The 24,562-nt window shown below is 36.4% G+C and overlaps 1 protein-coding gene and 2 non-coding genes across 3 annotated transcripts; 2 read left to right on the top strand and 1 right to left on the bottom strand.

Annotated features, from left to right (window-relative positions):
• Positions 1–547: 547 nt before the first annotated feature.
• On the top strand, positions 548–619 carry Trnap-ugg (transfer RNA proline (anticodon UGG)). Its single transcript has one exon. It is a non-coding gene; the product is annotated as a tRNA-Pro (tRNA).
• A 15,619-nt stretch (positions 620–16,238) lies between these two features.
• On the bottom strand, positions 16,239–19,311 carry LOC144438066 (uncharacterized). Its single transcript, XM_078127097.1, has 4 exons — positions 18,784–19,311; positions 17,722–18,613; positions 17,011–17,121; positions 16,239–16,288 (listed from the first exon to the last, which is right to left on the bottom strand). The coding sequence occupies exons 1-4, from the start codon at positions 19,309–19,311 to the stop codon at positions 16,239–16,241; spliced, it is 1,581 nt and encodes a 526-aa protein (XP_077983223.1).
• A 5,179-nt stretch (positions 19,312–24,490) lies between these two features.
• Positions 24,491–24,562, top strand: Trnap-ugg (transfer RNA proline (anticodon UGG)). Its single transcript has one exon. It is a non-coding gene; the product is annotated as a tRNA-Pro (tRNA).

Here is a 24,562-nt window from a genome sequence, read left to right as displayed (position 1 = left end):
GTACCTACTGTGAAAACATTCTATGGTAAACAGTCAATGACATACACAGGTGCAGTTACATGGAATTCAATACAACACAGCACAAGAAATGAACCACGAAGGCAGCGATTCAAGTCATCACTATGTAAAGATTTACTAAAAGAGTATGTAATATAACATTGTACAGTTCTAATGTAATATATGACTTCTTTTCATTATGGCACTAATATACTAGTATATAGGGGGGGGGGGGGGGTGAGGGGAGGGGGTTAAGGGTAGAGCTACTTTTTGTATATTTATTTGCACTCTAAACTTGTACCATTATTTACTTTGGCCAGGGGTCAGACACGATTAGCATAGCTATTTTCTGACTCCTGTTATCCGATCTAGTTTGCTTTTCCTGTATTTACGTTTGTATTGTACTTATTTTTGATCGGGTAATAAAATATATATCATATCATATCATATCATATCATATCATATCATATCACTTGCTTAGAAAGTGATGTGAACACCTGGTCCCAAGTATGTGAAAGATTCAAATCAATGATTTCCTTCGAATGTCATCGGCTTGTTGGTCTAGTGGCATGATTCTCGCTTTGGGTGCGAGAGGTCCCGGGTTCAATTCCCGGACAAGCCCATTGTTGTTTTGCTGACTGTTTCGCAGGAGAAAAGGAGAAAAAAATTGACTGCCCTCAACGTGTTTTTTTAAACAAACAAACACCCCCAAAAAACAAAGCAAAAAACACAAAAAAAACCCCAAACAAACAAATCAATCAATCACTCGATCAATCACTATATATATAAATAAATAAATAACTAAATAACTAAAATAAATAAATGTTAAAGTATGTTTAGTGCAGTAATCATGATGGGTTTGTAGTTGAGTAAAAAAGGAAATAAACATACTATATGTGTACAGTATGTTGGGGTGGTGCTTTTCAATCTTTGACCATACTTTTAACCGTCCCAGTGGATTTCGATGCCTTTAATAAATAACAAATTAAATCAGAAATCAAAGTCTCACGAACCTGGAACATTTGTTTGGCCACATCCAGTCAAATTACAACATAGAATATCTCTTATGTAGGAGACAGTCATATTGACTCACAGGAGGGAAGCTTAGGCGCCTTTTAGGTATGACATAGGTATGACCCCATATTTTGAACAATGTTGTTACCACGGGTCGTTTTCAGTCATCTTTATCGGAAGTAGACGCCCGGCCCCGGGCAGCCAATGTACGAGCGATGACTGAAGATGAAGCATGTATGACAGTATGTGTAATGTGAAAGTGTATCAAAAGTGTTGAAAACTCATGACATATGACCCCTGTTTCTGGCTAAAATGTAGAATTTGTGGTTGTAATTTTTGTCCACCAAGGTACACTGACATGTACCCATTACCCACATTACCCACCCGAGTAACCCCCCCCTCCCGGGGGGGGGGGGGACATTGGCAAGCATATATTGTGTTGATGTCAAAACCTTCACTCATATCATGGATGATAATATTATGGATGTATTAGTTATCACTAATACCATGCTAATATAAACATCTATGGCTCAGACCGCCTCAGGTCTGAGTCTATGGATATGGCCATATAGTTTGCTGGTAATAATCGAGCGTACTACTCCCATACAGCATTCATTTAAACATTGAGTTTTTCAATGTCACACTGGGCAAAAAAGTGAATCTCCTGAACTTACATTCATGTGCCGACTGACGCGTATATTTCAAATGTACATTATTATACACTTATCCGGGTCTATGTGAACGAACGCACATCTTCTAAATTGCTTGTTGGGTGATTATTGAATGTAAATCGGTGTAAAAACATTTTTTTAATTCGTGTAAATAAAAATGGCTGTTAATTCACAAATAATATTTAATGTCATCAAACGACTACAAGGTATACATCCTCCTGTTTTTCAAGGATATTAATTTTTCTTGCATTACTGTACCCCTGTAGAATACCATGTTGCCCCTGACAACCGACTTATGTGACCTAGTTTGAATTCCCGAAGTGGAGAGTGGTATGATGATATATGATGAAGTCATGACAACAAAGCAAGGGTGTTAGTAGGAAACATAATTAGAAGAGTTGTTTTTCCGTTATGCATGAATGCATCCCTCCCTCCAACCATCCATCCATCCACCCACCCACCTACCTACCTACTCAACAATCCATTCACCCATTAATCCACCCGTCCATCCATCCATCCATCCACCCCCACCACACACAGACACACACACCCGTCCATGCATCCCTCCCTCTATCCATCCATCGACCCATCCACCCAACAATCCATCCATTCTTGTTTCTTCTTTTCTTTTCTTTTTAAACCCCATACATGCATATAACAGAAAAGGTTTGAGTTTTCTCGTATTTAAACAAAGTACGAACAGTAAATGGTTTTCCCATAACATTTGTCGACATATCTATGGATCTCTACATTAGAAAGTTAAAGACGAGTCTCTAGACTAACCCAGCATACTGAACTGCCATATGATTTATGCTATTTGTTAGATTTGTAATTGGTGAAGATCATATTAGTTATGCATATCATTGAAATTAGAAAAAAAAACACCAACAAACTATATGGGATGTGAAACAACACTTTTAAAACAACCTTTATTAAAATGATAAATAAATTAAATATATTCCCCTTCAATAGCAACTGAGTCTCTTGAAATTCACTATGATATTGTCTACACACCATTCCGATACAAAATATTTGTCCTGTATTTCAATCGTGTCTCAAATTCATATCATCATTCCAGCTTCACCGGCACTGTGAATCTATCTGAACACATAACAGTTATATTGTCCACGGTCTTTTTGCCACTCTGAGTAGATGTGGATATCTTTCTTTGTGTCAAACTGTCCTCTTTGTGGGTTACGTTATATTAATATACGTTGCTTTTCGCAAGTTGGAACTACAGTATCTATAACAATGTTTGTCAGGCTCAGTTCACCGTTGGTATTCCATCACTGACATGTTATGGAATTAAAAGTTGCATATACTTATATGATTACACTCATGTCCTCTAGTGTATCATAAACAGTTAGGCCTTTAATAGTGTTTCTGAGTTGGTATCGTGTTCTTGATATGGAATGTGTTGCAATATAGTCTTCCTCTTCTTCGGACATTGCATAATTGGAGGAAGTTTCTGGGATACCACTGGGTGTTCCTTGTATGTTCATTTTCTTTATGTCGTATGGAGGTGGCAAATCACATTTAAGGAGATCTGTCAGAAATCTTTCCATCACACACCTTGTTCCTGTAACAATTGGTTCTTCCTGGAAAGTTTGCACCTGAACATTTGTGGTCTTTGGTTTGGCTGTACATGTGTTTTTTTGATGAGAGAGACAGTTCTTTGCCTTGATACATCTCATCCTGCCATACATACATACATTGGGTTTAAACTTAACCAGTTTTTGTTTTGGTTTGGTGGTGATAGTCAACATCTTCCGGGATGTCTGATCATGTTCTCTTTGATTCTTTATATCTGTGGGTTTATGATTGACAGATGGGTGTGTCTTATTGAAAACTTTTCCAATGTAATTTCCCCTTCTTGGATGGACACGTGAGGTTTTCTTCACCAGTGGGTTCCACCACTTCCTTGTCACGTTGACAGATTTAATAAGTCTCTCTATCTTTTCTTCCAAATCACGCAAAGTCTCGTGCATTTGCACATGATTATTCTGACTGATGGGAATTTTGCCAAGATGCCTTTTTCTGGGTCCAACCCGACCGTTCTCCTCGTTACTATGGAATTTACTATCAACTGACCTTTTCTTGCTGACATCGCCATGTACGCCACCAACGTTGGATAGTAATCTAACGTTACCCGTTGCCAAGTGCTTTCCCTTTCTCGCGTCCACACTGTTGGATCTAGATAAAGATGGAACACCTGTATATTGTTTAGTAAACCTGTTCGTTTTCTTATGACCACGAGCAGTCATTGAAAGGTATTTGGTCAATACCAATTTCTGTGAATACACCGGAATTTTAGATTTTCGTTCGCATAGTTTCCGGACCATTTGGTTGACGTCATCACCGAGTGATTTGCCAACGACTGTGCTTTCAATAACTTCTGAAGACCACAGACTTGTGTTCACTTCAGAAAGAACTGTTGTGACGTCATTCCTCACCATTACAGACTTTACACTCACTGTGTCTCTGGAATTCGTTAAGTTTCCGATAGAGTCAATGGATCCACAAGGACTCCCTTGAATACTCTCTGCAGTCGAGACACTAACCGAGTTTCCGAAAGTTTCAATGGATCCCCAAGGACTCCATTCAATACTTTCGGCAAAGGAGATACTAGTACAATCTGAGTTTCTAAAACTTTCAATGGATCCAGAAGGACTCCCTTCAATACTTTCTGCAAAGGAGATACTTGTACTAACTGAATTTCCGAAAGTTTCAATGGATCCAGAAGGACTACCTTCAATGCTTTCTGCAAATGAGATAGTAACTGAGTTTGCGAGACTGCCAATAAATCCACAAGAACTCCCTTCTTCAGTACTTCCTATGGAACAGCTACAAGACTTAGACAATTCTGTGACTGTGGTAAAAGAATCCGAATCGTTATCACCATGGTAACTGCTCTCACTATTACTCATTACATTATCATTGTCATTAATACATTTATCGTTTTTTAAGTTCTGACTTTCTGGCGTACAATCATTGCAGGGGTTATCAACTTTCTTTGGAGTGATGTCCGTCACAATTCGAACGACTGGATCATCGGACCTTTGACCCTCAGCAACAGGAATCTTCATAAACTGAATTTTCGACTTAGATTGGTCTAGATTAGTTACTTTAAGATGAGTACTATCTTTGTCATCATCATCCACTGGTATCTTTAAATTCTTTAACAATTCTGACATAAAGGACAAGTCCATTAAGTGATTACTAGTCCTACCTTGGTTACTGGTTACTGCATTAGTGACGTCACTTTCATAGACTGCTCCACTCACTGCATTAGGCAGCACAGTCTCGGATGACATGTCCATCGTTAGTTCACATTGGGTATGAGGAGAAATTGTCCTTTCAACGACTATCTGTCCGTCATCAAAACTAATCTTATCTCCTGGACTCCTATGCATAGTATGACTACATGGAAGGCTGATTGTTTCAACAACAGTCTTCCTGAAGAAAAAAACAACAACGCAATAATATTTTATACAACTACCATTTCCTGATGCACAGTTCGACCGTTGATGTGCATGTGACGAGAATTCTTCCATAATTGAGCCAATAATCAAAGAGATGTTGAGGGCGCTAGATAAGACTTACATGTATAGGTTTAGTCTAAACAGAACTGATAAACGGTGAAGACAACAAAAGAAATTATTGAAGCGTGAGCGGGAAAGTCATGTAATTTTATTCCATGATGTGTACATTTGAAATTGAGAGTATTGTCTTTTAATCTCAAAGTCGCCCGTTTGTCCATCAAATGTGTCCTCTCATTATAGTAGTTGTTCCCAGATTTGAACACAATATCAATATTGGTATCAGAAAATATTCTTAATCTACCTTTAGACTCACAATATTTCGTCTTAGTGGTCGTTATAAGAAGCGTAAGCTTATGAGCAAAAGTCAAAGTTACGAACCGAAAAGTTATTTTGAACTTACCTACGACCACGTCCAAACTTCTTCAGAATGGAGAACTTCAAGTTGTTGAAGCGTTTGCTTTGATTCTGACCCATATCCGTACGATGAACCACCGGAATATAGCCAATATACATACAATACAAGACGTGTAACTAGTCAAGTCACAAGTTTCATGTGTTCTGAACTGGAATGTTTTCCTACACATGTCTATAAACCAAAAGTACGTTCTGTACGCGCTGCTTTTTGGTCACGTGATCTAACGTATGATTCGAAAAGACGCGGTAGAGTAGAATGCCACGCCGTACAAAGCAACTTTGGCAACTAAACTCCCTCACGTATGAGATGTGAAAGCTTCCTCTTTTTGAATCAAAACATTTAATTTGTCACATTTTCATAGCTCATCTTTCCAGCTACGATATTGAAATATATATATATATATATTACGCTCTGCCACTGCGGTATAGAGCACTGTCTTAGCAGATTGATACTCACCGAGTTATATATATATATATATATATATATATATATATATATATATATATATATATATATATATATATATATATATATATATATATATATATATATATATATATATATATATATATATATATATATATATATATATATATATATATATATATATATATATATATATATATATATATATAATTTTATATATAAGCCTATTGAAAACTTAAATACTCACACTGAAAGTACGAAAATGCCAAAATGATCGATTTAATTTTGTATGAGCCTGGGAATTTCTATTGACGTCTTCATTTCAGAAATGATCAAGCTTATGGTGTAAACCGAGCTAGATGCAACTGGGACATGTTTTCACCAAATTACCAGAGATATATTTACCGAACTTTGGTTAATTACTTATAAAAGGACATTGTATCTGTTAATTAGTAGTCAATGTTATCTGTAGGTAGTGTAGGCAGTGACAAGTTTAGATCTTGAGCGAAAGCTCGATTATGAATCTGTCCACTATCATGTTTAACTGTAAAGGTTGTATCATTTTTCGATCAGAGAATTCCAATCACAATATATCCACTGAAATGCTTTGAAATAACTAATCAGACACTGTACATGTTAATCAGTAGTCGATATTATCCATAAGAAGAACTGAAGAGGCTGAAATCGTGATCGCTATTGAGTGCGCTGATTTTTGAGTGCGGACCCAAAATCAATCTGATTTTGATTTATCATTTATACAGCTAACAGAAAGTAACGTTTACCTACAGACGATTCAATGCTGCTTGTGTATTGTTGCTGGTTAGTTATTGTAACTAACTAACAAACAAAACATTTAAAAAAACAAAAAAACCCGTTATAATTGCAGCGGAACTAATACGATTCAAACGTACACGTGTGTACAGTAATATTCCTTGACAACCTATGTTCAAACCTATTTTTTTTCTAAGCAGTTTTGAGAGTAGAATCACACACACACACACACACACACACACACACACACACACACACACACACACATACGCGTTTTACACAACCTTTGAGGACCCTGTTGAACGACCGTCCTCTGAGGACATCAACTTCCCCTTGCCCTACGGATCTAAGATTTTGCAGAAGAATATCTATCACACTAAACCATGTGGGCTACTTCTTAATCCATCCGAAGTGAATTTTCAAAAATCTGCAAAACCCTATTCTCTTGAGGACTACAGATCGAGGACTCGAGATGTCAATCTGAGGACTCATTCTGGTACAGTATTAGAGAGGACTTGCTATGATCAGGGTTGCTTTATGCTGTTTTGGGTCATACTAAAACGAATTACAAGGGGCTGACAGAAAGATGAATGACACAGAATGATACCAAACCGAATGACAGGCAAATGACAGCAAAAGGAATGGCACAGCCACTAAAACGAATGACAGGGTTTTGACTATTATACAAGTGGAATGACAGGGTTTACACTATAGAAAAAGTAAAATGACAGGGTTTTGAGTATCAAACAAGTGGAATGACAGGGTTTGCACTATAGAAAAAAAACAAATAATAGGGCTTTGACTATTATACAAGTGGAATGACGGGGTTTTGAGTGTTATACAAGTGGAATGACAGGGTTTTGACTATTATACAAGTGGAATGACAGGGTTTTGACTATTATACAAGTGGAATGACAGGGGTTTGACTATTATACAAGTGGAATGACAAGGTTTACACTACATAAAAAGTGGAATGACAGGGTTTTGAGTATCAAACAAGTGGAATGACAAGGTTTGCACTATAGAAAAAACACACCAAATAATAGGGCTTTGACTATTATACAAGTGGAATGACAGGGTTCTGAGCATTATACAAGTGGAATGACAGGGTTTTGACTATTATACAAGTGGAATGACAGGGTTTTGTAGTATTATACAAGTTAAATATATAAATCATCCAATTCTTTCGGTTGTGTAACTGCTATCATTCTAACTGTATAATAATCACACCCTATCATTTAACTTTTGCTATAGTGTAAATTCTGTCATTCCACTTGTATAATATTAAAAACAATGTCGTTCGACTTTTTCTACACAGTAAAAGCCCTGTCATTCCACTTTTTCTATACTCCATATGCTGTTATTCCACTTGTATAATAGTCAACATCCCATCAGTCAACACTAACTGTAGTGTAAACATTGTTATTCTACTTGTATAACACTCAAACCCCTATTGTTCCACTTTTTCTATGGTGTATATGTTGTCATTCAACTTGTACAATAATCAAAACCCTGTCATTCCACTTTTTACGTAGTGTAAACTGTCATTCCACTTGTACAATAATCAAAACCCTGTCATTCCACTTTTTATGTAAACTGTCATTCCACTTGTATAATATTCAAAACCCTGTCATTCTACTTGTTTAATACTCGTATAATATCGTTCCACTTTTTCTAGTGTATATGTTGTCATTCAACTTGTACAATAATCAAAACCCTGTCATTCCACTTGTATAATAGTCAAAACCTTGTCATTCCACTTGTTTAATACTCATAACCCTGTCATTCCACTTGTATTATAGTCAAAACCCTATCATTCTACTTGTATAATTCTTAAAACCCTGTCATTCCACTTTTTCTATAGGGTATATGTTGTCATTCGACTTGTACAATAATCAAAACCCTGTCATTCCACTTTTTATGTAGTGTAAACTGTCATTCCATTTGTATAAGTCAAAACCTGTCATTCCACTTGGATAATAGTCAAAACCTTGTCATTCCACTTGTTTAATACTCATAACCCTGTCATTCCACTTGTATAATAGTCAAAACCCTGTCATTCCACTTGTGTAATAGTCAAAACCCTGTCATTCCACTTTTTCTATAGGGTATATGTTGTCATTCGACTTGTACAATAATCAAAACCCTGTCATTCCACTTTTTACTACCAATTGCCTTCAGCTGTCCCGATACTAGGAACTAGATACACTGTTGTAATTGTGGTAATGATAACACTATTTTGTCTAATTTTAATCAGTGGAGTCTCTAAGTAGGACACTAGAGATAGCGGCACTGTGGGAAATCCAAACATCTAGTGTATGAACGTCTTGCTTCCTGCAGCTAATGAACTTGTACTAGCTATGCTACAGGGAAACATTACAGCACTTCAGACATATGCCTTATTCAGATAACTGAGATTCGGTGCTACCAAAAATACTACATTCCAGCAGTCTATTAGGACCTTAAACTATTAATGTATCCATAGTCATACTACCAATGAAGACTTCACTGCCATTTCACTGTAACTTTTTACAATTCTCATGTATAAATTTTATGAAACATGGATACATGTACATGTACTAGCCTATGTGTGGCCAGGGTGTCATGTTTATTGATACTGAGTATCTTTGTTATGATTGTAACTTCCTGGCATCTCAATATACCCAGACGTCTCAACTCCCTTGGTGATACTTTGTCATATTTGAGTGATCAAAACCCCTGTCATCACTTAGTATCTTGTTTCCTAAAACGGGACGGCTGAAGGCAATGGATAGTATGTAGTGTAAACCCTGTCATTCCACTTGTTCAATAGTCAAATCCTGTCATTCCACTTTTTATGTAGTGTAAACCCTGTCATTCTACTTGTATAATAGTCAAAACCCTGTCATTGCACTTGTTCAATAGTCAAACCCTGTCATTCCACTTTTTATGTAGTGTAAACCCTGTCATTCTACTTGTATAATAGTCAAAACCATGTCATTCCACTTGTTCAATAGTCAAACCCTGCCATTCCACTTTTTCTATAGTGTAAACCCTGTCATTCCATTTGTATAAGTCAAAACCCTGTCATTCCACTTGTATAAGTCAAAACCCTGTCATTCCACTTGTATAAGTCAAAACCCTGTCATTCCACTTGTATAATAGTCAAAACTTTCCTATCATTAAACTTTTTCTATAGTGTAAATGCTGTCATTCCATTTGTACAATACTCAAAACAGTCATTCCACTTTTTCTATAGTGTAAACCCTGTCATTCCACTTGTATAATAGTCAAAACCCTGTCATTCCACTTGTTTAATACACAAAACCCTGTCATTCTACTTTTTATGTGATGTAAACCCTATCATTCAACTTGTATCATACTCAAAACCCTGTCGTTCATTTTAGTGTCTGTGTCATTCGTTTTTCTGTCATTTGCGTGTCATTCGGTCTAGTATCTGTGTCATTTGTTTTTCTGTCATTCACTTGTCATTCGTTTTAGTATGACCCTTTTCTGATTCCATAGGATTACATGCAGTGTCCGATTAATCATGTACATCAATTTATTGTCGTTTTATCAAATGCTGCTCCTGATGATTCCGGTGATTTCAACATGTTGAAAATGTTAAGAATAATATTCACAAGAGGGACTGAACAATCTGCAGTAGTTGCAAAGAAAGGCTACCAAGAAGTTTCCTGATCGTTGTGAGGGTTGTTGCACAGGAACAACTAATTGCATTTTCTTGATTCATCTTCTTCAAGTGTTTTTTGCTGAAGAATTAAGTCGAGTAAACTGGTGCGATCAGCAAGATTACCGTTTCCCTCATGTGTATTTTAACAGATCTTTTATTATGAAATAAAAGCTAAAACATTTGGAATTGGTTAAAGAACGTATTGATTGTTGGCCATTTTGAATATTCAGTGTCTGCACATGACAAGAAGTTTCCATATTTGGGGATCCCTATGTGTCCCTGAATTCAAACATGTATGTTCTTGCCACATTATATCTGCCTTTTTTGGACACAAGAAACAATTTAATCTGATACTTTCAAGTACTAGCAAACGCATCCTATTTATGCATGTTCACAGAGTCGCTAAATGAGAAGACAAATCAATATGTTTATCTGGCTGAATACCAAAATTAATCAAAGTTCTTAGCATTGTGGCCATTTTACTATTTAATGATGTCATGTGACAAACATTTACACACATTTTAATTTTTAGAATATTTACTTTATATATTTATATACAATCCATCAATACATGGCTATTCCAGGCACTAGGTGGAACTTGGTGGTTTTGGGATGCCAGTGTTATAATACTTGGCCTACTTCAACCCCTCCCAGGCAACAAATACATCAAGAGAGATGAATAGTCGACCTTGCCAATTCTTACATACGTTTATCACCATACTGCAACAAGATACACACAACACTCAGAAAATGACAAGTCACCGTTTGAGTAAACCTTCTATAACCAAGTTTAATATGTATTTGCAAATTACAAGATAATAACAACTCTTCAAAAGATGACATATCTTTGACAGTGTGTATGTCTTATAACAATCAACAAACAGTGTATACAATTTGACGCAATACAAGAAGGTAACAACCTACATGTAGTCATCATCTATAACACAGCCCTTGTCGGCTAAGAATTTTGAAGCTGCTGATCCCTGTTTTGATTTCAGTATCCCTTGATTGTAAGATAATGACTGCCTTGTGGCCAAATTGGATAGTATGATGACACAAACTGACTTGCATATTATGCATATATATTATGACTTGCATATATCATTACTACATGATAACTGTCTGAAAATGGAAAACAGTTCTCTTACACTATGTGACTGAGTTAAACATCTATTAACCAAATACAACTACATGATAACTCTGGAAATGAGAAACAATTCTCTTACACAGTATGACAGAGTTAATCATGTATTAACCAAATACAACCACATGATAACTCTGAAAATGAGAAACAGTTCTCTTACACAGTATGACAGAGTTAATCATGTATTAACCAAATACAACCACATGATAACTCTGAAAATGAGAAACAGTTCTCTTACACAGTATGACAGAGTTAATCATGTATTAACCAAATACAACCACATGATAACTCTGAAAATGAGAAACAGTTCTCTTACACAGTATGACAGAGTTAATCATGTATTAACCAAATACAACCACATGATAACTCTGAAAATGAGAAACAGTTCTCTTACACAGTATGACAGAGTTAATCATGTATTAACCAAATACAACCACATGATAACTCTGAAAATGAGAAACAGTTCTCTTACACAGTATGACAGAGTTAATCATGTATTAACCAAATACAACCACATGATAACTCTGAAAATGAGAAACAGTTCTCTTACACAGTATGACAGAGTTAATCATGTATTAACCAAATAGAACCACATGATAACTCTGAAAATGAGAAACAGTTCTCTTACACAGTATGACAGAGTTAATCATGTATTAACCAAATAGAACCACATGATAACTCTGAAAATGAGAAACAGTTCTCTTACACAGTATGACCGAGTTAATCATGTATTAACCAAATAGAACCACATGATAACTCTGAAAATGAGAAACAGTTCTCTTACACAGTATGACAGAGTTAATCATGTATTAACCAAATAGAACCACATGATAACTCTGAAAATGAGAAACAGTTCTCTTACACAGTATGACAGAGTTAATCATGTATTAACCAAATAGAACCACATGATAACTCTGAAAATGAGAAACAGTTCTCTTACACAGTATGACAGAGTTAATCATGTATTAACCAAATACAAATACACGATAACTCTGAAAATGAGAAACAGTTCTCTTACACAGTATGACAGAGTTAATCATGTATTAGCCAAATACAACCACACGATAACTCTGAAAATGAGAAACAGTTCTCTTACACAGTATGACAGAGTTAATCATGTATTAACCAGTTCTCTCACACTGTATGACTGAGTAAAACATCTATTAGCCAAATACAACCACATGATAACTCTGAAAATGAGAAACAAATACAACCACATGATAACTCTGAAAATGAGAAACAGTTCTCTTACACAGTATGACAGAGTTAATCATGTATTAACCAAATACAACCACATGATAACTCTGAAAATGAGAAACGGTTCTCTTACACAGTATGACAGAGTTAATCATGTATTAACCAAATAGAACCACATGATAACTCTGAAAATGAGAAACAGTTCTCTTACACAGTATGACAGAGTTAATCATGTATTAACCAAATAGAACCACATGATAACTCTGAAAATGAGAAACAGTTCTCTTACACAGTATGACAGAGTTAATCATGTATTAACCAAATACAACCACATGATAACTCTGAAAATGAGAAACGGTTCTCTTACACAGTATGACAGAGTTAATCATGTATTAACCAAATAGAACCACATGATAACTCTGAAAATGAGAAACAGTTCTCTTACACAGTATGACAGAGTTAATCATGTATTAACCAAATAGAACCACATGATAACTCTGAAAATGAGAAACAGTTCTCTTACACAGTATGACAGAGTTAATCATGTATTAGCCAAATACAAATACACGATAACTCTGAAAATGAGAAACAGTTCTCTTACACAGTATGACAGAGTTAATCATGTATTAACCAAATACAACCACATGATAACTCTTTGAAAATGATCTGAGTGACAGTACTCCTACACATACTATATAACAGAGTTCAACATGTATTAGTCAAATACAAGTAAATGGTCACTTTCTAAAAATGAGTAACAGTACTCTTATATGACAAAGAGTTTAATAAAAAAACAACCCATGGTAACAACTTTCTGAAAAAAAATACTTTCTGAAAATGAGTAACAGTTTTCTCACACTGTATGACTGAGTTAAACATCTATTAGCCAAATACAACTACATGATAATTCTGAAAATGAGAAACAGTTCTCTTACACAGTATGACAGAGTTAATCATGTATTAACCAAATACAAATACACGATAACTCTGAAAATGAGAAACAGTTCTCTTACACAGTATGACAGAGTTAATCATGTATTAACCAAATACAACCACATGATAACTCTCTGAAAATGAGTGACAGTACTCCTACACATACTATATTATAACAGAGTTCAACATGTATTAGTCAAATACAAGTAAATGGTCACTTTCTAAAAATGAGTAACAGTACTCTTATATGACAAAGAGTTTAATAAAAAAACAACCCATGGTAACAACTTTCTGAAAAAAAAATACTTTCTGAAAATGAGAAACAGTTCTCTTACACAGTATGACAGAGTTAATCATGTATTAGCCAAATACAACCACACGATAACTCTGAAAATGAGAAACTGTTCTCTTACACAGTATGACAGAGTTAATCATGTATTAACCAAATACAACCACATGATAACTCTCTGAAAATGAGTGACAGTACTCCTACACATACTCTATAACAGAGTTCAACATGTATTAGTCAAATACAAGTAAATGGTCACTTTCTAAAAATGAGTAACAGTACTCTTATATGACAAAGAGTTTAATAAAAAAAACAACCCATGGTAACAACTTTCTGAAAAAAAAAACTTTCTGAAAATGAGAAACAGTTCTCTTACACAGTATGACAGAGTTAATCATGTATTAACCAAATACAACCACATGATAACTCTGAAAATGAGAAACAGTTCTCTTACACAGTATGACTGAGTTAATCATGTATTAGCCAAATACAACTACATGATTAGTCTCTGACTTTCGATGTCCCTCTTTACTAAGGAGCGTTGAGTTACTTTTTCTTGTTTTTAAGTATAATGTTATACACATGGAATTTGATATCCCTCCATCCGCGATTCACAAGCAGAGCTGAGTAATGTGTTTTACACTCTAAACAAGCTACCTTCCCTGGTACTTTGTGAAGTCTGATTTCTTTACGGAAAAATGCCTTCACAGATTCACTCTCTATGGTGGTCCATTTTCTCTTTGTGGGCTGATGTGGTATTGCTGAGACAGACTTGTTTCCTGGAAATGATGTATAAATAACCCTCAGTAAGTCATTGTACTATGAGTTGACACTAGTATGAGGTCCTCCAGCCACTGACTTAATTGTCACATTAATTCTCATCGACAATTAAAATATTTTTGCTGCTGTATATTGGAGATACAGGTAGACACAAATGTATATAGACACATGATGGATAGACAGAAGCACAGATGGAGGGACTGAGGGAACCCAATGTATTAGCATCCATCATGATTACACCTGGGGGCTAAGAATGCATGTTTGAAACTATGTATTAATTTAGAAAAATACCAAAGAACAGTCCAACAAAAAGACTTGAGAGGCAAAAACTTAAAGTAAGTAATACACAAAGAAAGAAAATGCGAAATAATCTTTCCTGCTGTATGTCCTGGTTTGGCCTAGTCTCAACGCACCAACCTAGAGAAAGATGTATAAAACACTCATCAATGGTGTTGTTAGAACTATATGTGAATGAAAGCCCAAGGAGCTGCCTCTTTTCCATCTAGATATTTTGGATCTTTGATCATGGACAGAGATCGAGGTCTCAGTCAAAGGTTAGCACTTTATTACAAAGATCATCATTGATTACTCAGGGGTTGATATTAGAATGGGGCTCCTTTTGCCATATCTGAGAAAACTATGCCATTTTGACAGTTGGTTGATTAATATATATCTTAATATACTGTTAAACTAAGTTCCAGGTTGTTTTTGGATATTACTGTCACATTTGGACCACTATGTCATCAGCAAGATTCCATTGAAATAAATGGGTGCAGCATACACAATGTTTGATAAATATGAGGCATATAATAATGAATGTCTCTGCCAGATTACTTAGAGTTAACATTTCTGGCATAGGACAACAGGTGCAAAAACTGGCCAGGTATTAGATTGTTTGTTGTTTAAAGGGTAAGTAGAGATGAAAGTATATACTATGGTGGAATATCTGTAATGGCTCTTTGGGTCTTTGTATAAAATCCTTGACCTAGTTGTATAAAATCCTTGACATATCCATGCACCCTCTGGTGGCCATTCCCAACTGTGGTCAGTTGACCCCACAATGATTTATATTACACTATTTAAAAATGTATAGATTACAGGGGTCACTGCAGCTTTGAACTGGCCACCAGGAGGGGCCCACAGCAAGGTCAGGGACTTAAAGCATAGACTCATAGAGAATAAAATGCACCATAGTTATATGATTGCATCTCTGTCCCTTCAAACAAAATTAATCATTGCAGTACCCAAGATATGCTTGGACTGTGTGATGAATGACACGTACAGGAAATTGATATAATTTTTTTGAAACAGAGATACTAGAAATTACTACTCACTGGCAGCATTATCTGTGTCAGGGTTGTTGGGTTGACTAATGCCATCATTCTCTCCTCATTCTTTGGTAGTATCCTCATCTTCTTTGTCTTCAGGGAAAATGAGCCCTGAAAACCATAAAAGCATCAATTTCGTAATGTGTCCAATAATCCAAAAGTACCAATAATAGAATATTCAAATGCTTGTGTCTTTTGAATTAGTGAAGACATCACTACCCGTATGAAAGTTTTGACACTAATATATCATACCATGCAACTAGTGACAGATAAAACTCAAAGACATGTCGTGTACAGTGTATACTTTTCATATCATCCCCAAATTGAGTGTTTTTCACATTTCTCAAACATCACCAAATTACTGGATGACAGAGTGACTTGAAATAATTATAATCAACTCTCTCTCAGAGGTCTCACTGTTTTCTATTTGTTTTTTGTCAACATTACAGAGAAATGGGCAGCTTAATTGTGCGACACTGCCTTGGTTACATTCGGAAACCATTACTGTGCTTATCAATTCTCTCACATATAGTTCTACATCAGACAATGGCAATCATCCAGACATTTATAATGACTACACACACTTACATTGAGACTGAACACTGATAGCGAATACTATTCATTCAGCATAGACTTTGAACTTCTTTGTTGCTAACCTGATATTTTGGCTTTATGATTTGTTTATCTACCTTGAATAAACAAACTAATGAATGTCCTGGGTCAGATGATGAAAAATTCACATAATGGTACAGTTGTCCTTGAACTCTATAATGAATGACACAGGAAATTGATGAAATTTTTCTGAAACAGAGAAACTAGAAATTACTACTCACTGGCAGCATTATCTGTGTCAGGGTTGTTGGATTGACTAGTGCCAACATTCTTTCCTCCTCCTTTGGTAGTGTCCTCATCTTCTTTGTCAGAGGCACTATCATCACTTATATCTACACATACAAAATTGGAAGCAAAATCAGAAATCCAATTATGAAGCAAAGGTAAATTAAATCTGTTCATTGAAGTACATGATTTGTATGCAAAGTTTCAGTAAGTGCAGCTAAGTGTAAGCCCATTGAATATAATCATGAAATATAAGTGATCATGTTGAAAAAATTTAAAATATCCTAGTTTATATTCACAGGTATTGTTAGAAATTAATACATGAAACATTACCACCTCATACAATACCTCATACTGTTATTGAAATGAAATTAGGGTCATTTTGTTGTGCATATACATTTGGGGGAAATATACTAACCTAACTATTCAAGATTAACTGTAAACGAGCATCATCAGTTTTTGTTGTGGTCGTTCACTTAACTACATGATCAAATCAGGTGGTCCACACCATGAAACTAGTTGTCCATGTGTGTCCTCAAAATTTTTAGATTTTACCAATAAAGAAAGCTATGTACACACTATTTCATATATTGTCACAATGTGTGATAGCCAAAGTATGTTGTTTAGTGGGACCGGTTCTTGTAATATAATTGTTTTTCTAACAGTTGTAGAATTATTAGTGTACCAAGTGCATTTTTTCTACTTACCATCAAGGTCAACTGTGATTTCCTCCAATGATTTCCCTTTGAACTCTTCTATATTGCCCTTTTCCATAGCTAGCAGAATTTTACTGACTTTGGCTACTTGTAGCGTGTCTTCTGGGAGACGGTAGTACTGGCGATGAACTCTTATATCATGGCCCATGAATCCAGCTAGGATGTCCTGCTCGTTTTCTTGTAGGTTAAAAACCTGAGACAGAGTTCCTATCTGCTTCCTAAGTTTGGTTGATGACAACAGTTCAGGTTGTGTCAAATTGCAGTTATCTGCATACTTCTGTAATGCCACAGAACCTCTAATGGGAAGTTCTGATCCCTTTAGACATGCAAATACATATGGATTTGCACTGGTCACACCAACCTTTTCTCGTTTGGCAATAAGTTCTTCAAGCTGTTCTTTCAATTTACCAGGAATGATAACTGGCACATTACGTCCCCTCTTCCCTTTTATCTCAACTCTTTTCATTTTTTTACACAAGTTCTTCTCCCATGGTGACAAGCAATTCACAATATCTTCTTTCAATTCACTGGATGCATTCTGGTAATCTTCTAACTTCATCCTTTCCATCTCCCCACTTCTTCTGCGGTTGAAGAGAATCAACTGTGCCAGAGTTACTTGACTAAGTTCATACCACGTTTTCACATCAGGCACCTGTGCTTCTTTCACTTTCTTCTTAGTCTCTAGTGCCACTGCTTTCAGGTGCAAGTGTAGCTTTGAAACATCCTCCACTAAGGGAAGTAATTTGGGTTTGTTTCTTTTCATATCATTCAATGTAGTGAGAGCGTTGGCACTAACTGTGTCTGTATATTCCATCTCACACAACTGGAGAAACTTTTCTGCTGCTTCCTCTGTGTGCTTATCTGAAGACTTTATAGCATCACCCTTACAAATAAGCGCACATATCTTCAAAGTTGTGCCCAGTTTTGTTGCTAACGATGGTACCTTGTAGTTGTGACTACTTTCATTATACCCTTACGTACACTTGAAACAACCACATCGAAATGCTTGGGATGAATGGCATCAGCTAAGGATATTACTTTATTGTTGCTGACCTCTCTGATGACTAACAATAACCTTCCTAACTCTCTCATCTTCTGGCTAATGAACTGACACTGGAATGGATCTGTTCCTTTCCTCATGTACTTTCTTGCACCAAATTTAACGATCAGGGCATCATTACGGACTGCCAATCCAATAGAATCAGCATGCATTTTCGAAAGTACATTGGCTTTTAATCCATCACTTGCTTCTTTTGCCACAGGTAGCAGCATTGCTGACTTTGATTGAATATGACCACTTGCCTTTGTCTTCTTAGATATCATAGTGCAAGATTTTTCATGCTTCCACAGGTCTCCCCTCATGAAGTAGCCCAGACAGTACTGGCATGGTAAGTACTCAGTATATGGCACATCAACATTTGGACGCTTGTACGGAATGAGCAACCCACTTCCCTTTTCTAATACATCACAGTTGTGGGCATGATTTCCCTTGTTAACAAGTAACTGTAGTCTGGCCTTTCTCTCCTTACTGCCTTTACGAAATTGCAGGGCTTCTTCTTTTCTTTTCTTTTTAAACCCCATATATAACAGAAAAGGTTTGCGTTTTCTCGTATTCAAACAAAGTATGCATAGTAAATGGTCTTCCCATAACATTTGTCGACGTATCTATGGATCTCTACATTAGAAAGTTAAAGACGAGTCTTTAGACTAACCCAGCATTCTGAACTGCCATATGATTTATGCTATCTGTTAGATTTGTAATTGGTGAAGATCATTAATTATGCAGATGATTGAAATTAGAAAAAAACACACCAACAAGCTATATAGGATATGAAAGAACACTTTTAAAACAACCTTTATTAAAATGATAAATAAATTAAATATATTCCCCTTCAATATCAAATGATTCTCTTCAAATTCACTCAGATATTGTCTACACACCATTCCGATACAAAATATTTGTCCTGTATTTCAATCGTGACTCAAATTCATATCATCATTTCATCTTCACCGGCACTGTGAATCTATCTGAACACACAACAGTTATTTTGTCCACACTCTTATTGCCACTCTGAGTAGATGTGGATATCTTTCTCTGTGTCAAACTGTCCTCTTTGTGGGTTACGTTGTTGCTTTTCGCAAGTTGCAACTACACTAGCTATAACAATGTTTGTCAGGCTCAGTTCACCGTTGGTATGCCGTCACTAACATGTTATGGAATTGAAAGTTGCATATACTTATATGATTACACTCATGTCCTCTAGTGTATCATAAACAGTTAGGCCTATTATAGTGTTTCTGAGTTGGTATCGTGTTCTTGATATGGAATGTGTTGCAATATAGTCTTCCTCTTCTTGGGACATTGCATAATTGGAGGAAGTTTCTGGGATACCACCGGGTGTTCCTTGTATGTTCATTTTCTTTATGTCGTATGGAGCTGGCAAATCACATTTAAGGAGATCTGTCAGAAATCTTTCCATCACGCACCTTGTTCCTGTAACAGTTGGTTCTTCCTGGAAAGTTTGCGCCTGAACATTTGTGGCCTTTGGTTTGGCTGTACATGTGTTTTTTTGATGACAGAGACAATTCTTTGCCATGATACATCTAATCCTGCCATACATACATACATTGGGTTTAAACTTAACCAGTTTTTGGTTTGGTTTGTTATTCATTGTCAACATCTTCCGGGATGTCTGATCATCTTGTCTTTGATTCTTTATATCAGTGGGTTTATGATTGACAGATGGGTATGTCTTATTACAAACTTTTCCTCTTAGAAGGACACGGGAAGTTTTCTTCACCAGTGGGTTCCACCACTTCCTTGTCACGTTGACAGATTTAATAAGTCTGGCCATCTTTTCTTCTAAATCGCGCAAAGTCTCGTGCAATTGCACATGATTATTCTGAAAGGTGGGAATTTTGCTAAGACGCCTTATTCCTGGTCCAACCAGACCGTTCTCCTCGTTACTATGGAATTTACTACCAACTGACCTTTTGCTCAATACCAGTTTCTGTGTATACACTGGAATTTTAGATTTTCGTTCGCGTAGTTTCCGGACCATTTCGTTGACGTCATCACCGAGTGATTTGCCAACGACTGTGCTTTCAATAACTTCTGAAGACCACAGACTTGTGTTCACTTCAGAAAGAACTGTTGTGGAGTCATTCCTCACCATTACAGACTTTATACTCACTGTGTCTCTGGAATTCGTTAGGTTTCCGATAGAGTCAATGGATCCACAAGGACTCCCTTGAATACTCTCTGCAGTCGAGACACTAACCGAGTTTCCGAAAGTTTCAATGGATCCCCAAGGACTCCATTCAATACTTTCTGCAAAGGAGATACTAGTACTAACTGAGTTTCCGAAAGTTTCAATGGATCCAGAAGGACTCCCTTCAATGCTTTCTGGAAATGAGATAGTAACTGAGTTTGCGAGACTGCCAATAGATCCACAACAACTCCCTTCTTCAGTACTTCCTATGGACCAGCTACAAGACTTAGACATTTCTGTGACTGTGGTAAAAGAATCCGAATCGTTATCACCATGGTAACTGCTCTCACTATTACTCATTACTTTATCATTGTCATTAATACATTTATCGTTTTTTAAGTTCTGACTTTCTGGCGTACAATCATTGCTGGGGTTATCAACTTTCTTTAGGGGGATGTCCATCACAATTCGAAGGACTCGATCATCTGACCTTTGACCCTCAGCTACAGGAATCTTCATAAACTGAATTTTCGACTTAGATTGGTCTAGATTAGTTACTTTAAGATGAGTACTATCTTTGTCATCACCATCGACTGGTGTCTTTAAATTTTTTAACAATTCTGACATGCAGGACAAATCCATTACGTGATTACTAGTCATACCTTGGTTGTTGGTTACTGCATTAGTGACGTCACTTTCATAATCTTCTCCACTCACTGCATTAGGCAGCACAGTCCTGGATGACATGTCCATTGTTAATTCACACTGAGAGAGAGGAGAAGTCTTCCTTTCAACGACTATCTGTCCGTCATCAAAACTAGTCTTATCTCCTGGACTCCTACGTATAGTATGACTACACGGAAGGTTAATTGTTTCAACAACAGTTTTCCTGAAGAAAAAATATACGCAATAATATTTAATACAACTACCATTTCCTGATGCACAGTTCGACCGTTGATGTGCATGTGACGAGAATTCTTCCATAATTGAGCCAATAATCAAATAAATGTTGAAGGCGCTAGATACGACTTACGTGATAAACGGTGAAGACAACAAAAGAAACCATTGAAGTGTGAGCGGGAAAGTCATGTAAGTTTTATTCCATAATGTCTACATTTGAAATTGAGAGTATTGTCTTTTCACCTCAAAGTCGCCCGTTTGTCCATCAAATGTGACCTCTCATTATAGTAGTTGTTCCCAGATTTGAACAAAATATCAAATATTGGTATCAGAAAATATTCTTAATCTACCTGTAGACGCACAATATTTCGTCTGAGTGATTGTTACGAGACGCGTAAGCTTATCAGCAAAAGTCAAAGTCGAGTCAAAGTTACGAACCAAAAAGTTATTTTGAACTTACCTACGACCACGTCCAAACTTCTTCAGAACGGAGAACTTCAAGTTGTTGAAGCGTTTGCTTTGATTCTGACCCATATTCGTACGATGGACCACCGGAATATAGCCAATATACATACAATGTCATTTACTGCAGAGACGTGTAACTAGTCAAGTCACAAGTTTCATGTGTTTTGAACTGGAATGTTTTCTTACACGCATCTATAAACTAAAAGTACGTTCTGTACGCGCTGCTTTGGGGTCACGTGATCTAACGTATGATTCGAAAAGACGCAGTGGAGTAGAATGGCAACTAAGCTCGCTCACGTATGAGATATGAACTATAATTGTAATTGTTCACATTTTCATAGCCCATCTTTTCGAGCTGCAATATATACATTATATATATAAGTCTACTGAAAACTTAAATACTCATCCTGAGAACATGAACATGATGCCAAAATGTTTATTTATCTATTTTGTATGAGCCTGGGAATTTCATCTGTTGACGTATTCATTTCAGAATGATCAAGCTTACGGTGTAAACCGAGCTACATGCAACTGGGACATGTTTTCACCAAATTACCAGAGATATATTTACTAAACATTGGTCAACTACTTATAAAAAGACATTGTGTATTTTATTAATATTATATGTAGGTAGTGTAGGCAGTGACAAGTTTAGATCTTGAGCGAAAGCTCGATTTTGAATCTGTCTACTATCATGTTTAACTGTAAAGATGGTATCAGTTTTCGATCAGAGAATTTCAATCACAATATATCCACTGAAATGCTTTGAAATAACTAATTAGACACTGTACATGTTAATCAGTAGTCGATATTATCCATAAGAAGTATTGAAGAGCGGAACTAACACAATTCAAACGTACACGTGTGTACAGTAAATTCCTTGACAACCTATGTTCGACCCTATTTTTTCTAAGCTTTTGAGAGTAGAATCACACACATACACACACATACACACACACACACACACACACACACACACACACTCGTGTACACACCTGTTTCCATACCCGCTATAGTGTAATTACGTGAGCTGGAGATCGAGAGTTCAAAGGTCATTTATCACGAATTATCCAGATTGTGGGGGATATTCCTGATGATGGGCGCACTACTGATATTATTGTGAACTAGGTCAACATCAACACTTCACCTCATTATATCCCCTATATAACTCACCAGGCCAATTCTTCTCTTTATACCAAAACTAGCCATTCATTCCCTGAATGTTTGTCAGCAGCATTTAGACTGATAACTTCTGATATTCATGCACAAATGGAGGCAATGGTGGGATGTGGAAGCAGTTAAATATGGAATCGGTCACGTGACAACGGTGGGCTACCAAAATCAAGTTAGGCAATTCAGAAAGTAAAAATAAATATTTACCCTCCCCTAATGATTATATAATTCTTCAGTGGTAGTCTCAATGATGTTCTAAATGACTTACTCTTTTCAACTTGCATGTATTTGTCCAACTGGCAGATCATGGAGGTATTCAGGGATCTCCCCTAATACTTCCATGGTCTGCTACACAATTTCTTCGCATATAGGTGTCGACTCGGAAGTATAACTTGCCCCATAACATCAATGATTTCTATGTAAGTTAGTATTAGCTATAGTATTATAAACTTTTAGAAAGCTGTGTAGCTGTCGTCCTTTCACTAAGGACTTCATCGGCAGACTGAAGTGTTTACCATTTACTAAAACAAATGTGTGTGTTAATAACTAGTTTGAACACCACTCACTTGCTTTGGGAAGTGATGTTAACACTGTGACCTGGTCCACGTGAAAGATTAAAAGTACTTACTTATCTGTGATTAAATCAGTGATTTCCTTCGGTCGTCAACAGCTTGTTGGTCTAGGGGCATTATTCTCGCTTTGATCTCGCAAGCCAGAGTTATTATAGAGGCTCGTTAAGAAACGGTCTGTGGTTTGCGACGGTGGCTTTGGATGTAGTGTAATGTAAACGTTTAAATTTCCAACACAGTTTTAGAAAGCTGCTGTGTCTAAAACTTTCGTCCTTTCTCTGAGGACTTCATCAGCAGAGTGAAGTAATTACTCCGTACTAAAACAAAGGTTTTAACAGCTAGTTTGAGAGTTCACATCACTCACTTGCTAAGAAAGTGATGTGAACACCTGGTCCCAAATATGTGAAAGATTCAATTCAGTGATTACCCTCAGATGTCATCGGCTTGTTGGTCTAGTGGCATGATTCTCGCTTTGGGTGCGAGAGGTCCCGGGTTCAATTCCCGGACAAGCCC

This window comes from Glandiceps talaboti, chromosome 7 (genome assembly GCF_964340395.1).
Source record: "Glandiceps talaboti chromosome 7, keGlaTala1.1, whole genome shotgun sequence".
NCBI classification, from domain to species: domain Eukaryota; kingdom Metazoa; phylum Hemichordata; class Enteropneusta; family Spengelidae; genus Glandiceps; species Glandiceps talaboti.
Note: the sequence above shows the minus strand (reverse complement) of the source record. Positions and strands in the feature narration are given on the sequence as shown.